At 66.7% G+C, this 20,032-nt stretch overlaps 1 protein-coding gene across 1 annotated transcript; it reads left to right on the forward strand.

The window, feature by feature from the left end:
• The first annotated feature begins 945 nt into the window (after window positions 1-945).
• Window positions 946-20,032, forward strand: AKT1 (AKT serine/threonine kinase 1). The gene is made up of 14 exons (XM_021679884.2): window positions 946-1,306; window positions 2,429-2,567; window positions 11,935-12,063; window positions 14,262-14,373; window positions 14,517-14,664; window positions 14,808-14,939; window positions 15,017-15,082; window positions 15,755-15,823; window positions 16,097-16,222; window positions 16,299-16,427; window positions 16,511-16,725; window positions 17,160-17,247; window positions 18,811-18,913; window positions 19,149-20,032. The coding sequence occupies exons 1-14, from the start codon at window positions 1,286-1,288 to the stop codon at window positions 19,226-19,228; spliced, it is 1,557 nt and encodes a 518-aa protein (XP_021535559.2). The 5' UTR covers window positions 946-1,285; the 3' UTR covers window positions 19,229-20,032.

Consider the following 20,032-nt stretch of genomic DNA (forward strand, 5'->3'; position numbering starts at 1 on the left):
CCGGGGTGGAGGAGCGGAGCAGGAAGTGGCCGAGCGCGGCCTGGGCGGGGAGGGCGCGCGGGCCGGGCCGGCGGCGCGGGGGTACGGGCCGTGGCCCCGGCCTCCCTCATGACCTTGGGGGAGCGGCCGGTCGGGCCGGGCAGGGGATGAGGGACGAGGCGGGCTGGCCGGCCGCGGCGCACAGTAGGTGCTCAGGGGCACCTCGGAAAGGCTTGCTCCAGCCCTCGTTCAAGTTTGTGGGTGGGCCTTGGGAAGACTTCCTTTGCCCATAGACAAAAAGTTGTAGGTGATGGCGAGGTGCCCGGGCCAGCCCACAAAGGACTAGCAACCCTCCTGGGCCCCGAAACTGCTTCGTGACCTGGGTGGGCTTTGGAGGTGCTGCCCACCCCATCCCGGAGGCTGGGGCCTGGTAGGCGGCTGGGACTTGCCCCCCAGGTTGGGGGATAGGGGGGCAATTGGTGAACTTGTCCGCGGGCAGGACTGGTTCCTGCATATTGCCATGGTGGGCAGAGTGGGGGGCACGGGCCTGTGCTCGGTAGCCAGAGGGCCCCCCAGCCTTGCTCCAGGCTACCCCTGGCTGCTCTGAGCCTCTGGGCCAAGTGAAGGGCAGGGGGTGCATTGGCGGGGCTGGGTTCCCTGCCCTCCCCCAGCGGAACATACAGTTCACAAACCAGTGTTTGGAGACAGACGGAGGGGGCCCTATAAGAGCACAGGTGATTTTTGGTAGGTTGTTCCGTAAATAATCACGGCACTAACACACTCTTATGGTGAAGGCACTGGCGGTGCGGAAGCCATGGGAAGCGGGGACCCTCCGTCCCTTCGGCCCTGCGCCCAACGGCGGCCCAGGCGCTGGCGTGGTGTGTTCATTTCTGTGCAGATGCACATCACCCTGTGCATGTGCACAGATATATTTTTACACACGGGGCTCGACAGCTGACTCTGTCAGCAGCAGGCCCTGCTTAGGCCAGGGTGGGGGTGGGGACATCCAGAGGTCTTTGGGTCCAGCCCTCTGCCTGCAGGCCACGCCCACTTGTGTCGCCAGAGGGGGGGCCGCGCCTGCCTCGCAGGGGCTCAGAGCCCTGTCCTTGGAGGTCTCTTCCTTCCCTCAGTCTTGCTTGCTGCCTGTCGCTGCCCCGTGGCCTGCTGAGCACGCTGGGCCCTTTCCTCCCGGGGCAGAGTGTATCTCCCCGGCCTGGCAGTAGACACAGACAGTGGGGTCTTCCTGCCCTTCTAAATTTAGCCTGAGACCATCAGTGCCGAGCAGCCTTCTCTGGGCCCCAGCCCCATGCCTCAGGAGGCCAGTAAGGTGCGTTGCCGGACAAGGTCCGCAGCTGTGGGAAGACCCATGCTGGGATCCACTGCAGAGGCCCTCGGGTCCTCCTGGCCTGGGAGTCCGGGGGTGTGGGGTCGCTCCCGGCCTGCCCTCAGGAGTGCTTGTGGGCAGGGCTAGCAGAGGACGGTGCGTGGGAAGAATTCTCTTTCCCAGGATGCCCAGAATGGGTGATGTGTGAACTGGGTTTTGAGGGATGCCTAGGAGTTCATCCAGCAGGGAGCGATGGGGAGGGCCACTCAGGTTCAATGGTCAAAGTGTGTGTTCAGGAGAAGGCTGCTGGTGGGCCACTGGCGCCTCTGCATTCGTACAGCGCACCCCCCATTTGTTGCCTCCTGAATGCTGTGATTATGGGCCTGTAACCACCCTGGACTGGGTGCTTCTTACAGACAGGACCCATCTGAACCTCTCTTTGTCCCCAGGGCCGAGCCTGGCAAAACCAGAGATGCCTGCTCCATGTTGGCCCAATGAATGAACCAGATTCAGGCCAGCAGGGGTTCTGTGGTTTAGGAGGGGCTTGGGGTTTCTTGGAGGTTTTTATGTCACCCCGGAGGGCTCTGGGCTCTCATTTGAGCCAGCCGCCTGGTCTCCTGGCCCTACTTGCTTCATGTTTGAATTTCTCTTCTTTCCTAGTCTGGGGCAAGAACGAGGAACCCTGGGCCCTGCCCCGAGAGCCCCAGCCTATGGGGCTCTGCCCCGGGCTCCTGCCCGGAGGAGGTGGCGTCTGCTGGGTTGGCAGGTTAGGGAGGCTAGAATATGCCAGGAGGGCCTTTTGGGGATGGGGGTGATCTCTACGAAGGCACAGGCGCAGGGGGCATCACGCTGAGGGCTGGAGGTCAGAGGGGTGGCAGGGAGATTGCAGCCAAGGTGGAGGGGAGGCCCGGCCGCAGGGAACAGGTCGAGTCACGTGCGCTTTGCATCAGGTGCCGTGATGGAAGCTAGCGGGGGGCGGCAGTGGCTGTGAGCGGGGCAGGCTGCGTGGGAAGGGGGGCCCTGCATGGGCCCCTAGGTGCAGAGGGCTTCCCGGCCTCCCCGTGGGGTTGGAGGAGTGGCCCCAAGCTGGACACCACCTCACACCCTACCCTTTGATTCTTGCAGAGGCTGGGTACGCCGGCTGGGCTCGAGGAGACCCTGCCGAGAGGGGCCTGTGAGTGGCGCCGGGGCTGTCCCGACGTGCTGGAGCTGGACACCATGAACGACGTGGCCATCGTGAAGGAGGGTTGGCTGCACAAGAGAGGTCAGTGCCCTCGGGGTCGGGTCGGGGCCGGGGTCCCGGAGCTGGCTTGCAGGCTTTCCCTCGGGTGCTCTGGAGCCCGTGTGGGCTGGCTGGCCTGGTGGCTGCCGCCTCCCTCCCTGCTTTCCTGGAAGGCGGTGGGGACACTGGGGCCCGTCCAAGGCCTGGCTCGCTGGCGGCCCGGGGCACTGCCCGAGGGCTCCTGAGGGCAGGGTAGAGTTGCTTGGCCTGGCCTGGTGCCTGCCTCGGGCCTGGGCTTTGGGGTGGGGGGGCCCTGCACCACCCAGGGACCCAGCATGGGGTGTGTTTGTGCTGGAGCAGCGAGCAGCCTGAAGCCGGTGCCCGCCCAGCCTCCCCTGTCCGCACTCACAGGGCCCTGCGCCCAGGGAGGGGCTTGGTGGGACCCAGGGGGCTGGAGCCGTGGCCTTGGCCCCTTGCTCTGTAGCCTTGCCCACAGCCCCCTGCCTCACAGCCCTCTGTTGCTCAGGGATGGGTAGTGGGGGATGGACAGGCCTCATGTCCAGGTGCCCCTGGCGAGTGACTCCCTCCTGCCTCAGGGCGGGGATTAGCTACCCCCCCCAACTTCCTCTTCCTCCAGACCTGTTCCTTCCCAAAGCTCTGGTGACCCCAGCTAGCTAGTTCACCACTCCTCATGCATGCCCTCCAGCAGATGCCGTGAGGATGCCCCATCCCCAGCCCAGGACCCCACAGGCTGTTGGGAGGGGGACCTCAGCTGCAGAGGGAGCAGACAGGGAGGTATGGCAAAAGCGGGTGTCATGAGACTGGGTTTTGTAGGATGCATAGGAGCTCTCCAGCAGAGCAGGCTGGGAAGCTGCAGGAGCTGCAGTGGGAGGTGAGAGGTGACAGGGATGAGGGATCGGGGGCTGCAGAGGGCTCGAAGCAGAGGATCAAGGATGTGGTCAGCTGTGTGTTTCTAGAGCTTGCTTTGGCAGCTGCAGGGAGGACAGTGAACCGGGCCTTGAGACAGAGGTGAGAAGGCTCCAGGGCCCTGTGGCCCGTGGGGAGCCCTTCCACCTAGCTTCCCCTAAGCACCCCGCACCCGCCTGCCTTCTTGATCCCCTCCCCCACTGCCTACCTCCTCCTTGCTTCCCCCGAGTCCTGCTTCCTGCCTGAAGCCCCTTTGCCGGGTCCAGCCCTGTCTGCCTCACCTTACAGCCCCCTTTGATGTCCCCTCCCCGTGCCTGGCAGCACACATCCACAGCCCCTACTTGGGACCAGTACGCCTTCAATTCTTGGCAAACGTTTGTTGACTTAGATTAAGGCCTCAGGGCTGCCCAGGGCCCCCGACCCCGTCACTGGGACACACACTGGCCAGCCAGGCTGGGGCGGGGCTGCCTTTCTGATGCCTGCTTGAGTTCCAGGTTGCCACTCAGGGCCTGTGCCTTCTGAAGGGGCTGGGGGGTAGGGTATCGGGCCCAGTGGGGCATCTAGAGATCTGAGTTTGAATCTGATTTAGCTGCTTCGTCACTGCAAATCTGTTGAGCTCTTTGGGCACTGGTTTCCCTGTGTGTATGATGGGAACGGTGGTGGAGAATGGCCTGGTGACATTCGGCATGTTGTTTATCGGGGGCCCTAAGTCAGGGTACAGCCAGCCTCGGCAGCCTCCAGGCCCTGCTGCCCGGCCCTAGCCTCAGGCCAGGAGAGAGGGTCCCCTACTCCCCTTGGGGAGGTGGGCGTCCATCTGTGGGGAGTGACCTTTGGGCTGTTTCCTGGGTGTCTTGATGCTTTGTGCCCGGGGCCAGAGCAGCCGCCGTGGGCAGAGGGGAGTCCAGGCTGGGCGGTGAGTTCCAGCCCTGCACTGACCTGTTCTGGTGTTCTGGGGGCCAGGCAGGCCCTCTGGGCCTCAGTGTCCCAGTGTGTCCAGTGGGGAGCCGGTCCCCAGGAGAGTAAGCTGGGCAGACGGGGGTCCCCAGAGATGGGTGGGCCTGAGCAAGAGTTGGATGTTTTGACACACATATCCCGAGTGATAAGTAGACGCCCCAAGCAAGGAGCAGCCGAGCCCAGCTCTAGCCACTCGTGCTGGGGGCTGGTGGGCTCAGCATTACTCAAAAATTTGCATTTTCAAGGATTTGGTCCCTTCCGTGCCTTCTCTTGATTCTTAAAGGTTGACAATTTAAAAAAACCAAGCGTGCTCCAGGATGTAGGTCTGGCCGAGCTTGGCCTGTGGCATGCGCTTTTGTCTTCCGACTACTCTGTGCTAAGGCCGTGGCCTGAGTCTGTGCAGCTGGTTTGGGGCGTCCCTGCCCACTGGCCCCACTCTTGGAGCCCATGACCGTGTGGGCACCGTCTGCCCAGCCAGGCTCGTGGGGGTTTTCCTGGCTGTCCCTGACCCACGGACAGGCCGGCTGGACCGGGTGGGTGGACCAGGAGAGGGGAGGAAGGCAGGGAGGAGCTGGGCGGAGGATGAAGGCAGGGGCTCTGGGCCTGGGTGGGGAGCCTCGGGCGGGCACCCCTGTGCTCGCGCGGGCCGGCTGGCGGCCGGGAGGGACCAGCAGAGGCGCGCGCTCAGCTGTCCTCCCCGGAGCACAGTGTGGCCCGCCGGGCCTCGGGCAGCAGGCCTGTGGGCGTGGGGCTGCTCTGCTCCTGGGGCCGGCGTGGAAGCGCGGCGCGGGCGAGGTCTGCGGGCAGGTGTGCGCGGGCACGGCGCGTGTGTGAGCGCGCGTGCGCGTGCGTGCGCGCACCCAGCGCCGGTCCTCCCCCGAGAGGTGCCGGCCGCGGCCCTGAGTTCGCCGAGCCCCGCAGGCCTGGGCCTTTTCGGGCGTGGGTCCGCCTCGGGTTCCAGGCTGAGCTGGTCCACGGCGTCGTGGCGGGGGCCGGGCTCCTGGGGCTGAGGTTTCTCCCGCCGCCCCTCCCTCAGCGGCGGCCAGCCCCGTTTCCTGACTGTGTCCCTCGTGGGGCTCCGAGGTGGGGAGGCGGTTCCACCTTGGAGACACAGCCCGGTTCCCCCCTGGAGAGGCGGCAGCGCTGCTGAGCAGACGCCGGGGGACAGGCGGCCCTGGGATTTGTCTGCACGGGGGGTGCCGCCGGGTGCCTCGCGGGGCGGTGGGCTCAGCAGGACCAGCGAAGGTGCACGTCCGCTCGCCGGACCCTGTGCCCCAGGCTGGAGGCCAGGGCTGCTCTGGGCGTCCCGTGTGCCTCGGTCGCCCTGGCTGTCGGGGGAGGGGTGGCCCCAGCGCCCAGCTCACGCTGAGGTGGCTGTGGCTTTGGTCCCCGCAGCCCCCCGGTCCGAGAGGCAGCTGGCGCCCTGCCGCGTGTCTGTGAGGCCCGGGCCTAGCCCCGGGGGCAGCTCAGTGCCGGGCAGCCGGGCCGGGGCTGGGAGGTGTGCTGTGGCCGCCACCGCTGGGGGCTGTTTCCTGTTTTGTGAGCCTGTTGGGCTCTCTCTGCAGAACAAACAACAGAAGAGGAAGCTGGGGTGACTCGCTCGGGGGGTGAGGGGTCACCGCCCGCCAACCCTGGGTCCCTCGGCCGGTGCTGGTGGCCCCAGCCGGTGGCTGTGGTGTGCTCTGGGCAGGGCTGCCCTGCGGAGGGCCGAACTCCATGCAGGGGGGTGGGGGTGGGGGGCCCCGGGCAGCACAGTGCACTCGTGCGGGGGGGACACTGAGGCCCGGAGCGCCATGCCCAGACCCCCGCCTACCAGCAGCTGTCAGAAGAGGCCAGCCTGGGTTACACCAGGCCAGGTTCCTAGAAGTGCCGTGGGACGGCGCGGGGTGGGGGCTGGCTCGGCCGCCTCCGGCGTCCCTCCTGCCCAGGCACACCCAGCCGGGCTCGGGGCCCGCGCCCTCCCTGCGGGCCCTCCCATAACCGGAGCCCGTGGCTGAGGCTCTGCTCCTGCTCGCCGGGGCCACCCCCTGCCGTGGGCTGAGGCCCGCCGTTCCTGTCCACTCGGCACACCCAGCCCCTGTCCGGCAGCCCCACGGGCAGGCCCCCCGGCCTGCATCTGGCTCTGCACAGACTGACAGAGGTCCCCGCAGGGCGAACCGCGGGCCAGCTCCTGGGAGCTGCGCATCCCCTGCCGGGCCCAGCCCTCACTTTCCTCCTCCCTGCGTTCAGGTGTGTGTCTTTACCCTTAAGAAATAGTAGACCCGTATTTTGGGGATGTGAGACTCGATGGCCTGGTTGGGGAGGGGTTCCTCCAAGCTGCTTCTGTGAGCTGTGGGTGCTCTGAGCTAGGCTCTCTGGGCTCTGGATTTGGGTTCGCAGACCCCCAGTGGGCCCCAAGACTGCAGCCCCCTCTCCCCAGGCCTGTGACCTGAGGGGCCAGCAGATGGAGGCGCAGCTGGTGGACTGACGGGCCTGGGGGCTGCCCGCTCAACCTCCCGGCCCCCTGGGATTCTCGTTGAGGCAGGGGTGTGGTTGTGGTTGCCCCTGAGCCCCCCACTACACCCAGGCCTTTGAAACCCAGCCTCCCCGAACCCCACTGTGGTGAGGCCAGGTGCGTGTCAGTTGGGCGGGCAGGAGACAGGTGACCCAGTGGCTGGCTTGTTGGAATAGGTGGGGGGTGGGGGGGGTGGGCACACAGGCCCAGGCTGGTGCAGGGAGAGTGGGCAGGGCACGGCAGAGGGCACCAGGACAGTGGGGCTGTGGCCTTGTCTGCGGGGGCTCTGGAGGGCGCAGGAGACTAGCATGAGACAGTGGGTGTGGGCACAGGCTGTGGGGACCAAGCACGTGGGCATATCCCAGGGGGACGGGGATGTGTGGCAGCCGGGCTGGGACTCCGGGCAGCCCCGCGTCTGGCCTGTGTGCAGACGATGCACGGTGCCCGAGCAGGAGGTGGGGGCGTGCAGGGAGGACGGCGGCTGGGTGGGACGTCTAGGCGGAGGAGATTGGCAGCGGCTGGTCGGTGGCAGTGGGTTTGGACGTGGTGGTTGGTGGGAGGCGCTGTCCCGAGGCAGGAGGGAGGCGGGGAGCGGCCCCAGTGTGTTCCTGAGTCTACCTGTGTGCGTTGGGCCGTGACTCTGGGGGCCTGCCTGCTGGACGGCAGAACCAAAGACCCGTGAAGAGCTGAGCTGGTGTTAAGGAGCGAGCCCGGCCTGGGCAGCAGGATCGGCAGCTCTGCTCACCATCTGTGACCTTGAGAGTCCCCTACTTGTGCCTCAGTTTCCCCAGTGAGCTGGTGGGCATAATGAGCCCTGTCCTCCCTGCCTGTCAGGGGGCCTTCTGAGAAGGCAGGGCAGGGTGGTGGGCCGGGGGAGGGCGCAGCCAGGCTCGAGGGCCATGCCAGGGGAGCATGTGTCCTCTTCCACGTGGCGCCCCTCTGCTGGGCACGGAGTGGATGCCTCTCTCGGCCACACTGGCCGTCCAAGCCCTGCCTCCGGGAGGACCCCGTGAATGCTGCCCTCGGAGAGGCTCCGTCTCGAGCAGATTGGTGTGCTTCACCCCAACAGCCCCGGGGCCCCGTCTGAGTGGGGGTGTGACCCCCGCCCCCCCCCCCGGCACTGGTTCCTGGGGCTCCTGGGCTTTGGAGGTCAGGCTGTGGCCCAGCATCCTGCCTGTGGGATGGGGAGCCGGGACCCTGGCTTGTGCACAGGCAGAGGCCTGGCAGGTGGGGCCCCCCAAGATGACCTGTGCCCATGCCCTCCCGCTGCCTGCCCCCGTCCTGGGGGGCGGCGATGGATGGGCTGCTGTCAGCAGGCCCGTTTGCTCGCTGTGCTGGAGAAGGTAAATGGGCGCCCGGCAGCTGTCGGCCCGCGATGGATGTGTCAGCGGCGGGGGACCGAACAGTCGCCGCTGTCAGCTGGTGCCCGCTCCCCGGGCCTGCTGGGGCTCGCTTTGCTGTGGAGAAACAGCTCAGCGCCGCCTGGCACCCTGCCAGCCGCCACCACCGCTGCAGCAGAGTGTTTATCCGGCAGCTTCCCCGGGAGCCGGGGGCTGGGAGCGTTCACGGAGCTCAGGGCATGGTGGCTGCGCGGGCCGGGGCCCCCGGCGGTGTGGACAGCTCTGCAGCGTCCGGCCCAGGGACTGTGGTGGGGCCCCCGGCTTGCCCACAGCATGGGTCCCAGCCCCCAGGTCTGCTGCCTGGGGTGCCCTGACCATAGTGTGGCCCGGGACACGTGCCCGGGAGCCACAGTGGGGACAGGCCCTCAGCTTCTGCCCGTCTTGTCCCTAGGTCCTCTCCCTGTGGCCCTGGCAGTGTGATTCGGGCTGTGGGAGGCCGGGTTGTTTACAAGGAACCCCTCCTTTCTCTGGGGACCTCCAGCCTCTTCCTGGGCATGGGCTGCCTCCCAAGATGAGCAGGGATATTGGAAGGGTCCTCCTGGTGGAGGATACATGGGGACACCAAGGGGGCCAGTGCTGGAAGCTGAGGGGCCCTTGGAGGGCGGGAGGAGGTAGGGGAGCCCTAGTCTGGGCAGAATAGGGGCTTGGCTAAGCCTGCCTGCCCCGCCCCTGCCCCAGCTGGAGCCCTTACTGTGTGGGTGCCCTGGCGTGGGAGTGAAGGGCTCAGGAGGGCATGAGTCCCCTTCTCTGGTGGCCGGGCAGGACGTGGTCTCCGAGGAGTGGGTGTCGTGCTGCGGGGCCGAGGGACAGTATGGGTCCCTCCCTGACCCCGGCCCGGGGCTGGGTTTCTGAGAGAACCCTGAGCGGGGACGGAGATGCTGCCCCTCCTGCCTGCCTGCCCACCCAGGGACAGACCCTCTGGGTAGGGGTGCCTGCCCCCAGTTTTGCCGTGGCTCCTGTCTCGTGGCGGTAGGTACGGGATCCTGGCTGGGCTGCTGAGCTGTGTGCTGAGCTGGTCCTGGGCCTGTGCTGAGACCCTGTGTGGGCCTTGGTCTGAAATGTTTGCATGGGGTGGGGTGGGATGGGGTGGGATGGGGTGGGTGGAGGGCCCCTCTGGGGATCCTGGGCTTTGGCTGTGAGTGGCAGGGACCAAAGACAGGCCCGGGGCCTGGGTCCAGGCCACTTCCTGCTGCCCCCTGAGTGGCTGCCAGGAGATCACCCTGGCTGTGGGCAGGCATTGGCCCCCGAGGGAGTGGTGGGGACCCCCACTTAGGGAGTCGTGTCCTGAAGGGCAGACTTGGGCTCCCGTTTGTCACCTGCCTGGAGTGAAGGCTCGGGAGTTCCCACCAGCAGCACTGGCTGATGTGTGTCTGTCCCCGCCCAGCGCCCATGGCTGCCCTCCTGTGGCTGTGGACAGCTGTGGTCAGGCACAGGGGTGGCTGCGTCCCCCACGCGGTCCGTCTGTGTCACCCCAAGGCCTGGGAGTGAGCAGGGCTCTGGGGCCCCCATCTGTCTGGCCTGGACTCGTTCAGAGGCAGGCCACGGCCCAGGATGCATCTGGCACCGCCTCGGCCCCCAGGTGACCGCCAGACTGCACCCTGCCAGGCAGAAGGGGTCTGTGTGTCTCAGTCTTGGCCCCAGCCTCCCCTAGGGTCCCCACTCCTCCTCAGGGGGTCTGTGTGCCCGGCTGCCCAGGTTGGGGGCTGAGTGAGACCTCCCTGCCCTCCATCCCACCTGGGTGTTGTGTGGCTCTTGGGCTCAGCCATGTGGGGCTGCAGGCAGGGGGCAGCTGGGGACCGGCCGTGGTCCCCCCTTCAGTGTCCTGGGGCTGGGGGCTGGTGGAGGGCCCAGCAGAGTCACCCCTCTTGTCCGGGGCTCAGCCAGGGTGGGTGCCTGCCCCTCCTCCACCTCTTCCCTGCCAGTGTTGCTCCCTTGCCCCCCCACCCCGGCTCCCCAGTTCTGGGTTCCAGAACCTTCCTGGCCCTGGAGTGGGGTAGGGGGTGAAGGCTACTAGGCCGCAGGTGCAGGGCCAAGTGGCCGGGGGGAGTCCCGGGTACTTTTAGCAGCACTGGCACCCCCGTTCCAGGGATCCTGGACCCAGTGGGGAAACTGAGGCCCGCTCAGGCGTGTGGGTGCTGCTGAGCAGGCACATACGTGCCGACTGCACGCACAGGGCACAGTGCTGGGGGGCCGAGCTGGGCGCGGCGGGAGCTGGCGGCAGTTGGCGAATCAAGATGGATTTTCGGGGCTGCGCAGGCGAGGCGCTCATCAGTCTCCCCGCTCAGTTAGCATCCCGGGGAGCGGCAGCTGGTGGGATGGGAGGCACTCCATCAGGGGCCGACAGCTCCAGACTGGCACGCAGGCGGGTGGGAGCGAGCGGCCCGGGACCGCACGGGTGGTGGGCTACACACGGCCCCCAGAGCCTACTCCGCTCGTGCCCACATGCTGCACCGGCGGGGAGGGGGTGTCCGTGGGGGAGTCCCAGGCCACCAGGGGCAGGAGCAGCGTCTGCACGAGGCCTGGCCATAGCCTTCCCAGCCCACCGTCTTCATGGGCTGGGGGGCTCAGCGGAACCGGGAGGAGATCCTGCTAAATGCTGTTGGGGTACAGGGCAGGTCCCTGGCCATCGCTCGGGTCTTCCCTGGGCCAGCGGTGTTGGGCCTAGAGGTGACCCCCACTGCCTGCAGCCAGGCAAGCCCCCCATGGGCCAGGTGGAGCGGCAGGAGGGCTGGCTGGGTCTCAGAGGCCACACCCAGAGGCCTTTGGTGGGGAGGGGCTGGGCGGTGAGGGGCCGGGAGCACCTCGGAGGTGTCCGGTCCCGGATGGGGCCTTTGCTCTGTCCCTCCCCTGGGACTCAGCTGGGAGGGAAAGCCCCGGCCCAGGGCTGAGCCCCCTCCCCACCTGCTGCCCAGTGGCCCCTGCGATAAAGCAGTTGTCTAATTAGTAAGTTCTCTGTTGTTGTTCAAACTCCTTGCTCGGCAAAATGTAAATGAAACATCTTTTTTCTCGGTGTCAGTATGAAAAATGACAGTCGCTCGGATATCGCAGAGGACATCTGCTCTGGTTCTTAAGTGTGAATGCCTGTTTATGGCTGATGTGGCGAAACTTTGGGGAAAACTTCCCCCTGTACCTGGGTAACCCACTGTGGGCCGTGGGGGTCAAGGGTGGGAGGTGGCAGCCTGAGGACCACACACACACCTCCTGGGTCTGGCTTGCCCATGGGGCCCTGGACAGGGAGTGTTGTCACATGGGTGGTGAGGGGCTGTCCCAGTGCCCAGCCCAGGGAGTTGGGCCCTGAGTCTCGCTCACTGTCCCCGCAGTGCTGGACGCCAGGCTCCGGCCTGTAGGCCAGGGGTCAGCTGTGGTGGGCAGTCCACTGGCCACGGCCACTGTAGCAGCTGGCTGGCCCCCGCTGGGTGGGGTGAGCTCAGCCCTGACACCCGGGCCCATGGCCTTCCCGGCCAGCCCCCGCCCGCCGTGCTGGGAGTGAGGGGCAGGGGGCAGGGGCTGGGGTTAGGGTGTCCTGTCTGCTCGGGTGCAGTGAGCTTCCGGCCTGCCACAGGGACGGGGTTTCTGGGGGGAGGTGGGAGCAGGGCCCGGTGGCCGCGGCCCCTCACTGCCCACGTGTCCTCAGGGGAGTACATCAAAACCTGGCGGCCCCGATACTTCCTCCTCAAGAATGACGGCACCTTCATCGGCTACAAGGAGCGGCCCCAGGATGTCGAGCAGCGAGAGTCCCCTCTCAACAACTTCTCTGTGGCTCGTAAGTACCTGCGGCCACATGGGGCTGCAGCGGGGACTGCCCTGGCTGGGCAGGTGGGCAGGGTGCCAGGAATATTCTGTGCCCAGCAGCCCCCACACTGATGCCCGCCCCCCCCCCCCCCCCCGGGCCTCTGTGTCTGGAGCCAGCAGCGGCCAGGGACCAGGGGGGCTGGGCTGGCTCTGAGTCACCGTGGGAACTGGTGAGTGGCCGGTTCTGGCTGGTGGGAGCTCTTCATGCTGAGTCCCGAGGCTGGAGACCCTGGGGCGAGGGAGCCCCGGGCACGGAGCTGGGCTGCCAAGGGGGGGCGGGGGAGCGGCTGAGTCAGGCAGGCCGTCCAGCCTGGTCTCTTGTTTCTGGTTTAGCCACCCTGAAACCTGGCTCTGCCCTGGCACACAGGCCCAGTGGTGGCGGGAAGATGAGGGAGGGGCTCAGCAACGGAGAGGCCTCCTGGGTCCCTCGTGGGATGCCCTCGGGTGCAGAGTGCAGTGCCCGCTGGGGGTCCGGGATCCACCCTAGGCTCCTTCATGCATCTCCACCCTCCGCCGAGCTCTGCCCTCCCTGCCCTCCAGCCCCGCACATGGCCCGGGGCAGGCTCTGGTCCAGGGCCTCAGGAGGAGGTAGCACGGGCTGACGGGGTCGGGGGGCGGCACATGGCTTCCACGCTTGCAGGAATATAGAGGAGGGGCGCTCCTGGACCTTGGCTGTCCCGCCCACCCTCCAGTGTACCTGGTGCCGTGCTGCAGGGGCAAGGGGCATGGCCAGTGTACCCACCCCAGGGCCTTCTGTCAAGGAGGCTCCAGCCTGGGGGTCTCCCAGGGAGGCTTTACTGTGACCTGGGTCCAGTGAGTCCTGAGTCCCCCCTCCCCCAGCCCCAAGCTTCCGCAAGGCAGCTGTTCGAGGAGGGGCCCTAGGCGGAAGGGAGACCAAGGAGGCAGGCACCACCACCCCCTGCAGCCTGGTGACCATGTGGGCCCCCCTCACTGCCTCCCTGGCTGGGTTCAGGAAGGAGGCTTGGCTGGGGTGGGTGCCACCTTGCTGGCAGGGGCGTGGGGGCCCTCAGGAATGTTCTGTGTTGGCAGAGTACAGGGGGATGGCAGGGACTCTGCGGAGGCAGACACCATCCAGAGGGCTGCCTGAGCAGTGGGGGAGGGGCTTTCCTTGGGGATGGATTCTGGGGAGGGGGACCAGAAACCAGGCTCTGAGATGGGCGCCAGGTGCCTAGGTCCTGGGAAAACCTGGTCTCTGATGAGCGAGTGGGAGTTGGGGGTGCGGGATGGAGAAGACCGGCCACAGGTTTTGTCCCCCACCCCCATGTTGACACAGGCCACCTCCCCGTAAGGCCGGCCCCAAGCCCCTCCTGGCACCCAGCCCTGGTGGACCACTTCCTTACACTCCGCTGAGCCCGGCCAGGGCCCCTTGAAGTTGCCAGGGCCCCCTCTCTGCTCACACAGGCTGGGCCAGCATCGGCCTAGAATTTCCCAGCAGCACCCCTGACTGCCTCACCCCTCTCAGGGCCTGGTGCATGCCCACGGTCCCTGGGCTCCTGGTGTGTGCACACATTCAGGTGTGTCAGAGTGTGCTCCCGGTGTGCGCGTGCTCCCGGTGTGTGCGTGCACGTTCCTGCTACGCATCTGGAATCCCCAGCCTCGGGGGGGTGATGGGGTACCATCAGTGTGGGGCGGGTACAGCCCAAGCAGCCTCCAGGTGGGTCATGTCCTCCAGCCTCCTGCCAGGACAGGCGGCCTCTCTGAAGGCTGCGTCACCAGCAGCCTCTGCTCTGGGACTGGCCCTGCTTGGAGGGGGCGGGGGCCCGGCAGTCACAGCCGTGAACATGGTGGGAGGTTCCTGCTCAGGGGCCAGCTGCTTTCCCTCCTGCGGGCCCCTGGCCGGGGCATCCATACTCCTCACCGTCTGGCCGGTCGAGCCGTGGCCTGGCCTGCAGCGTGGGCTCAGAGACCGAAGGACTGAGGGAGGTGATGGCAGGGGGCTGAGGTGAGCCAGCCCCAGCCGGCCCCGCAGGGGCGCCCCACTGCTCCAGAGCACGGCGCCCGGTGTCTGGGCTGGAATGGGCATCCTGGCCCCATTTTACGAGGGGAGCCAAGGCTTGGAGTGGGGATGGGAGCAGGCCTCCCGTGACCCCTGGGGAGGTCCTGGGGGTGGGGCTGTGTGTGCAGACACCCACCTAGCCCTGCCCCCAGAATGTCAGCTGATGAAGACGGAGCGGCCCAGGCCCAACACCTTCATCATCCGCTGCCTGCAGTGGACCACAGTGATCGAGCGCACCTTCCACGTGGAGACACCCGAGGAGCGGTACAAGATGGACCCACGGGGACGCGCGGGGTGCCGGGGCCCTGCTCTCCGGTGGGGAGGACACACCACCCTGTGGGAAGCTAGGCCTAGGTGTCCCCAGGGTCCTGGCCCGGGTCACGGGACCTGACCTGCGGGCCCTGCAGGGAGGAGTGGACGACTGCCATCCAGACGGTGGCCGACGGGCTCAAGAGGCAGGAGGAAGAGATGATGGACTTCCGGTCGGGCTCGCCCAGTGACAACTCGGGGGCTGAGGAGATGGAGGTGTCCCTGGCCAAGCCCAAGCACCGTGTGGTGAGGCCCTCCCCCACCTCAGAGGGACCTGGCGGTCCCAGCGTGGCCCCCGGGAGCCCCGTGTGGGAAGTAAGGCAGGGAGGCGGGATTCCAGGGGGGCCTGGGCCCCCCCCGACCGCAGGTGCCTGCCCACCGCCCTGCAGACCATGAACGAATTTGAGTACCTGAAGCTGCTGGGGAAGGGCACGTTCGGGAAGGTGATCCTGGTGAAGGAGAAGGCCACGGGCCGCTACTATGCCATGAAGATCCTGAAGAAGGAGGTCATTGTGGCCAAGGTAGGAGGCAGGGCCGGGGCCGGGGCAGGGCGGGCCGGGAGGTGGCAGGGGGCGGCTCACCTGACCCTGTCTTCCAGGACGAGGTCGCCCACACACTGACAGAGAACCGCGTTCTCCAAAACTCGAGGCATCCGTTCCTGACGGTGAGTGCTGGAGGCCGTGTGCCCGTCTCCCCGCACACAGGGCTGGTGTGCTTCAGAGTTCAGGCCAAGGGTGGGCGCACTTCCGAGTGCCGGGGGCGGAGGCCCCGATGCCGGAAAGGGGTGGGGGCTTGTTTGCTGCCCCCAAGCCCCCATGCCTACCCTTCTGCACTCCACCTTCCAGTTGCTTCCCCTCTGAGGCTCGAGTGTGGAGGGTCCCTGTGCTGCGGGGCACTCAGCCCAGGAGGGGTGTACGGAAAACCACTAATTAGCCTTAGTGAGCATCTTGGGTGCAGCCGGCTCCTGGGAGCTGTGGATGAGCTGGTTGGTCGGTGTGGAGTGGACAGGCCGCCGTCCCGTTTTCCGTGAATGGGGCTCATCCCGGCCGCTGGGTTAGATCCGGGGTCGGTCACTTGTGGGGACGACTTGATTGTGTGGGCCTTTCCTCTTAGAGCCAGGCCCCCTGTGGTGTGAGGTAGGAAAGTGGCTGGTAAGCTCTGCCCTGGGCACGTCCTCCCCTTGCCGAGGGTCCCCCTAGCTGCTGCCCTGCCTCCCGTGCAGGGCGCCCGAGATCTGATACAGAGCCCACACTGCGCCTTCCTCAAGAATGGCGTGTGGGCATTGGGGCTCCGGGCGGGTCCAGGGCCCACGGTAGCCGCTCTGCTTACCCCGTAGGCCCTGAAGTACTCCTTCCAGACTCACGACCGCCTCTGCTTCGTCATGGAGTACGCCAACGGGGGAGAGGTAGGGTGGCCGCATGGCCCGCATGAGGCTGACGCTCGGGTGTCCCCCCCCACCCCAGCACAGGGAGCCTTGGGCGTCCCCCTCCAGCACAGGGAGCCTTCGGGCGCCCCCACCCAGCACAGGGAGCCCTCGGGCATCCCCCCCCAGCACAGGGAGCCCTCGGGCGCCCCCCCCCCAGCACAGGGGGCCCTCGGGCGCCCGGCCGGCGGGTGCCCCGCCCCAGGGAGCCAGGGTCCCTGCGGCCCTTGCGCTCCTCACACCCCTGTCCTGCAGCTCTTCTTCCATCTGTCCCGGGAGCGCGTGTTCCCTGAGGACCGGGCCCGCTTTTACGGCGCTGAGATCGTGTCTGCCCTGGACTACTTGCACTCGGAGAAGAACGTGGTCTACCGCGACCTTAAGGTGCGTGGGCGGGAGTGGCCGGGGGCCGCAGGGCAGCAGGGCGGGCTGGTGCTGACCTGGAGGCCGCCCCCCACAGCTGGAGAACCTCATGCTGGACAAGGACGGGCACATCAAGATCACAGACTTCGGCTTGTGCAAGGAGGGCATCAAGGACGGGGCCACCATGAAGACCTTCTGCGGGACACCCGAGTACCTGGCCCCCGAGGTGCGCCCCTGCTGCGTCCCCTGGGCGGCCTGGGACCCCACGCCCCCCGGGCAGCCTACGACCCTGTGTCCCTGCGCCCCCAGGTGCTGGAGGACAATGACTACGGCCGGGCGGTGGACTGGTGGGGGCTGGGCGTGGTCATGTATGAGATGCTGTGCGGCCGGCTGCCCTTCTACAACCAGGACCACGAGAAGCTCTTCGAGCTAATCCTCATGGAGGAGCTCCGCTTCCCGCGCACGCTCAGCCCCGAGGCCAAGTCCCTGCTCTCGGGGCTGCTCAAGAAGGACCCCAAGCAGAGGTGAGCCACGCGATCCCCCAGTTTCCTGTCGGGACAGCAGGGCAGCTTCCAGGCCGCACCGATGGCTGACGTGTGACGTCCTCGGCCAGGGCTCGCTGGGGCCAGATGGGCACCTTGACCCCGACCTTGTAGCCTCTCGCACCTGCTCAGGGGACCCCGCCATGCTGGCAGCACCCTTCTCCCCAGTGTCCTACATGTGCTGGGGCATGGCCCTTGGCATAGTGCCGTCCACAGCCCCCCAGAGGGGCTGCACCATCCCCACCACCCCAGGACTATGCGGTCACCCTCGCACTGTGCTTCCCCCACCCCCTGGGACCACGCTGTCCCCCCTGCACCATCCCCCCACGTGCTGAGACCCCAGCGGGAGGGAAGAGGGCCGGTAAGGGGCCTGTGGCCGAGTCAGGCAGGTGGCAGCAGCCGACATGCCCCCACAGGCTTGGAGGGGGCTCAGAGGACGCCAAGGAGATCATGCAGCATCGCTTCTTCGCCAGCATCGTGTGGCAGGACGTGTATGAGAAGAAGGTGTGTGGGGGCCTGCTGCACACTCACCCGTGCACACCCATCCCTCTCCCTGCCCTTGCCCGTACCTCTTCCCCCGGCTCACAGGGTCTGTACTGCGGGATCTCCTCCTGAGTTCTGCGGGGTCCTCCCTCATTCCAAGCCCCGGGAGGAGCTACGTAGGCATGGACTCCCCGAAGAGGGCGCCCTGTGCCCGACGCTGCCCGCTACAGGCTGGTGGTGGAGTGGGGCTGCTAGCCCCGCTGTCCCCTCCCTCCCTCCGACCTCCGTGCCTCCTGCTGCAGGGAGAGCCCAGGCCTGCTCTCCGCGAGCGTGCAGGGTCGGGGCACAGCACCTGCCCGTCTGGCGCAGGAGGGAGGCCTCCCAGGAGCGAGGCAGCTGCTGTGTGCACACATCCCCCTGCCCTTTGCCCTTGGGGGGACGTGGGAGCGGCCAGGCCCTGGCCCAGGCTGGCCGGGTGGCCCAGCAGGCTCAGGAAAGCTGTACCAGGCTGTGCTGGACACCCTGTCACCAGACAGACTTCCACCTGGTTTCCCGCCTACCCTCCCCGTGCAGGCCCATTTGCCGGCCACATGCTGCCGGCTGGGCCTCTGTCCTGCCTGCATGACAGGCGCCCTCGCCCTGCCCAGCTCCTATCCGCTTCCCTGCCCGCCGACAGCCCAGCTGCCCAACCTTGACCGGAGGTCCTGCTAGCTCGTGAGGGGCAGCCCTGGAGTGCTGGGGGGCGGTGCTTGCCTGCAGGGCCCTGCTCACATGGACATATCCCATACAGTTGCCCTTGCATCCTCTGCAGCCTGACTCAGCTGGCTGCACTCTTGTCCTTGAGCCGCGAATGAGGCCAGCCAGGCCCTGCGCTCAGGACTTGTCCCTTCCCTGTTCTGCAGATAGGAAGGCCTGGTCTCCTCTCCTGGTGGGAGTTGGGCAGGGAGGGCCCTGGGAGCCCTGTGTGGGTTTGGGGCATGTAAGTTCACCTTGTACCCCAGGACTATCTGGGTGCTACTGGGGTCCCCTCCCAGGGCTGCCGTGGGCCCCCAGAGCCACTGCATGGGAATACTACTTGCTGGCCCTGGTGGGTTTGGGACTGTCCCTTTATCATGAATATCAGAGTGGAAGCCCCTGGCAGTTGGGCTGAGTGGCTGTGGTCAGGAAGGCAGGCTGTGAGTGGCACCTAAGGATGGGGCTGGGAGTCCACCTTGTCCCACGGCATCCCTCTTCATCTCTTTCCTACTTCATAAGAGAACCAGAAAGAAAGTGAAGGCTAGAAGAGAGAATGGACTTGTCTTCTTCTGCCTGGGGCCCTGGGGCCCTGCAGAGCTGGTCAGCTGTGGGGGCCACTGCGAGCATGGCCTGGCCTGCCCCTGGGGGAGAGGCATGTCTGCAGGGCTCCAGGCCGCCATCCTCCCCTGTGTCTCCCTGCTGGAGCCCCGTTCCATGGCCTCAGTGTGGCCTGGAGACAGGAGGCATTTCCCTTGGCAGGGGGTGGGGGGGTGAGGGGGAGCTCGGACCCTGGGGGCAGTGCAGAGTGCAGCCTGTCACCTGCCTTCCCCCTGCCCTTGTCCCCTGCAGCTCAGTCCGCCCTTCAAGCCCCAGGTCACGTCAGAGACAGACACCAGGTATTTTGATGAGGAATTCACGGCTCAGATGATCACCATCACGCCACCCGACCAAGGTGAGGGGTGGGCCACCTCCCCGCCAACCCCCAAGCCTGTTTCTTCCCTTCTCTCCTGAGGCCTGCAGTGTTCCCTTGCGGGAGGGTGGTGATGGGGGCAGGAGGGCACCGTCCCGGCCCTGGCAGTGAGAGGGCCTGGGAGGCGAGCCCTAGGGCCTGCCTCAGTCTCTGGATGCACGGGAGCTGTGCTCCCGGTGCTGGCGTCTGAGCGCACCTCCCGCCCGCCCGGCTGCAGGTGACAACATGGAGGGTGAGGACAGCGAGCGGAGGCCCCACTTCCCGCAGTTCTCCTACTCGGCCAGCGGCACGGCCTGAGGAAGGCCAGCTGGCCGCGCCGCACTCCTGACGGCGGCTTCAGGGGACGGGGAGGAAGCCTCGCGGGACGATTTGTATTTCATGTTTATCTCTGGATGCGTTTGGGAGCCATGTCACTCCTCCGAGCGGGGATGGGAAGACGTTTCGCGCTGTGGGCGGGGCGGCCCGCCTTGAAGGGGGCACCCTCCCTGCCAGCCGCGCCGGGAGCAAAGGTGTCCTGCGGGCTTTTTTAATTTATTTCATCTAGGTCTCCAGACATGGCCTTGGCCTTCAGAACGATTAGATTCACATAGGAAAAGGTCGAGGGCCTTATGCAGCCACGTGCAGTTGGGGGTCCGGGTGCGCCCTGCCTTGGCCCCTCCGTCCCTCCCGCCAGCTGTCTTGGCCCAGCCTGGGGGCACCAGCAGCAGCCTGGTTGTGGCACGCTGGCCTGGTCCCCTCCCTGGGGCAGGCCAGGCCGGGCTCGCCCGAGAGGCAGAGGAACGAGGTTGCAATCCGTTGCTGTGTATTACGCTGTTCACATGCATTTTGGGGTTTTTTAATCAGAGTGACAAGAAAGCCCCTCCCTCCCACCCTTTGGTCCCTTCCGGGGCGTCTCACTTCGATGGTGTCCCCAGGTAGCACTCGTCCTTTGGAGCAGCTTCACTGGCCCGCCATGCGCCCAGCGCCCTTCGGAGGGGCCTTCAGCGCCCCCTCCGCGCCTCGCGGCCGGACGCCATGCTGCACCGGGGCGCTTTTTACATTCAACTTTACTATTTTTACTATTATGAGACTTTCCCTCCAAATTCTTCAATAAACACTGCT

This window comes from Neomonachus schauinslandi, chromosome 9 (genome assembly GCF_002201575.2).
Source record: "Neomonachus schauinslandi chromosome 9, ASM220157v2, whole genome shotgun sequence".
In the NCBI taxonomy this organism is placed as follows: Eukaryota; Metazoa; Chordata; class Mammalia; order Carnivora; family Phocidae; genus Neomonachus; species Neomonachus schauinslandi.

Bases quoted from the DNA above. Each gene is read 5' to 3' on its own strand.
- AKT1 (XM_021679884.2), top strand. From the start codon at position 1,286: ATGCCTCAGGAGGCCAGTAAG. The intron at 15,824-16,096 runs GTAGGGTGGCCG...CCTGTCCTGCAG, and splicing joins AGTACGCCAACGGGGGAGAG to CTCTTCTTCCATCTGTCCCG. The intron at 16,726-17,159 runs GTGAGCCACGCG...ATGCCCCCACAG, and splicing joins AAGAAGGACCCCAAGCAGAG to GCTTGGAGGGGGCTCAGAGG.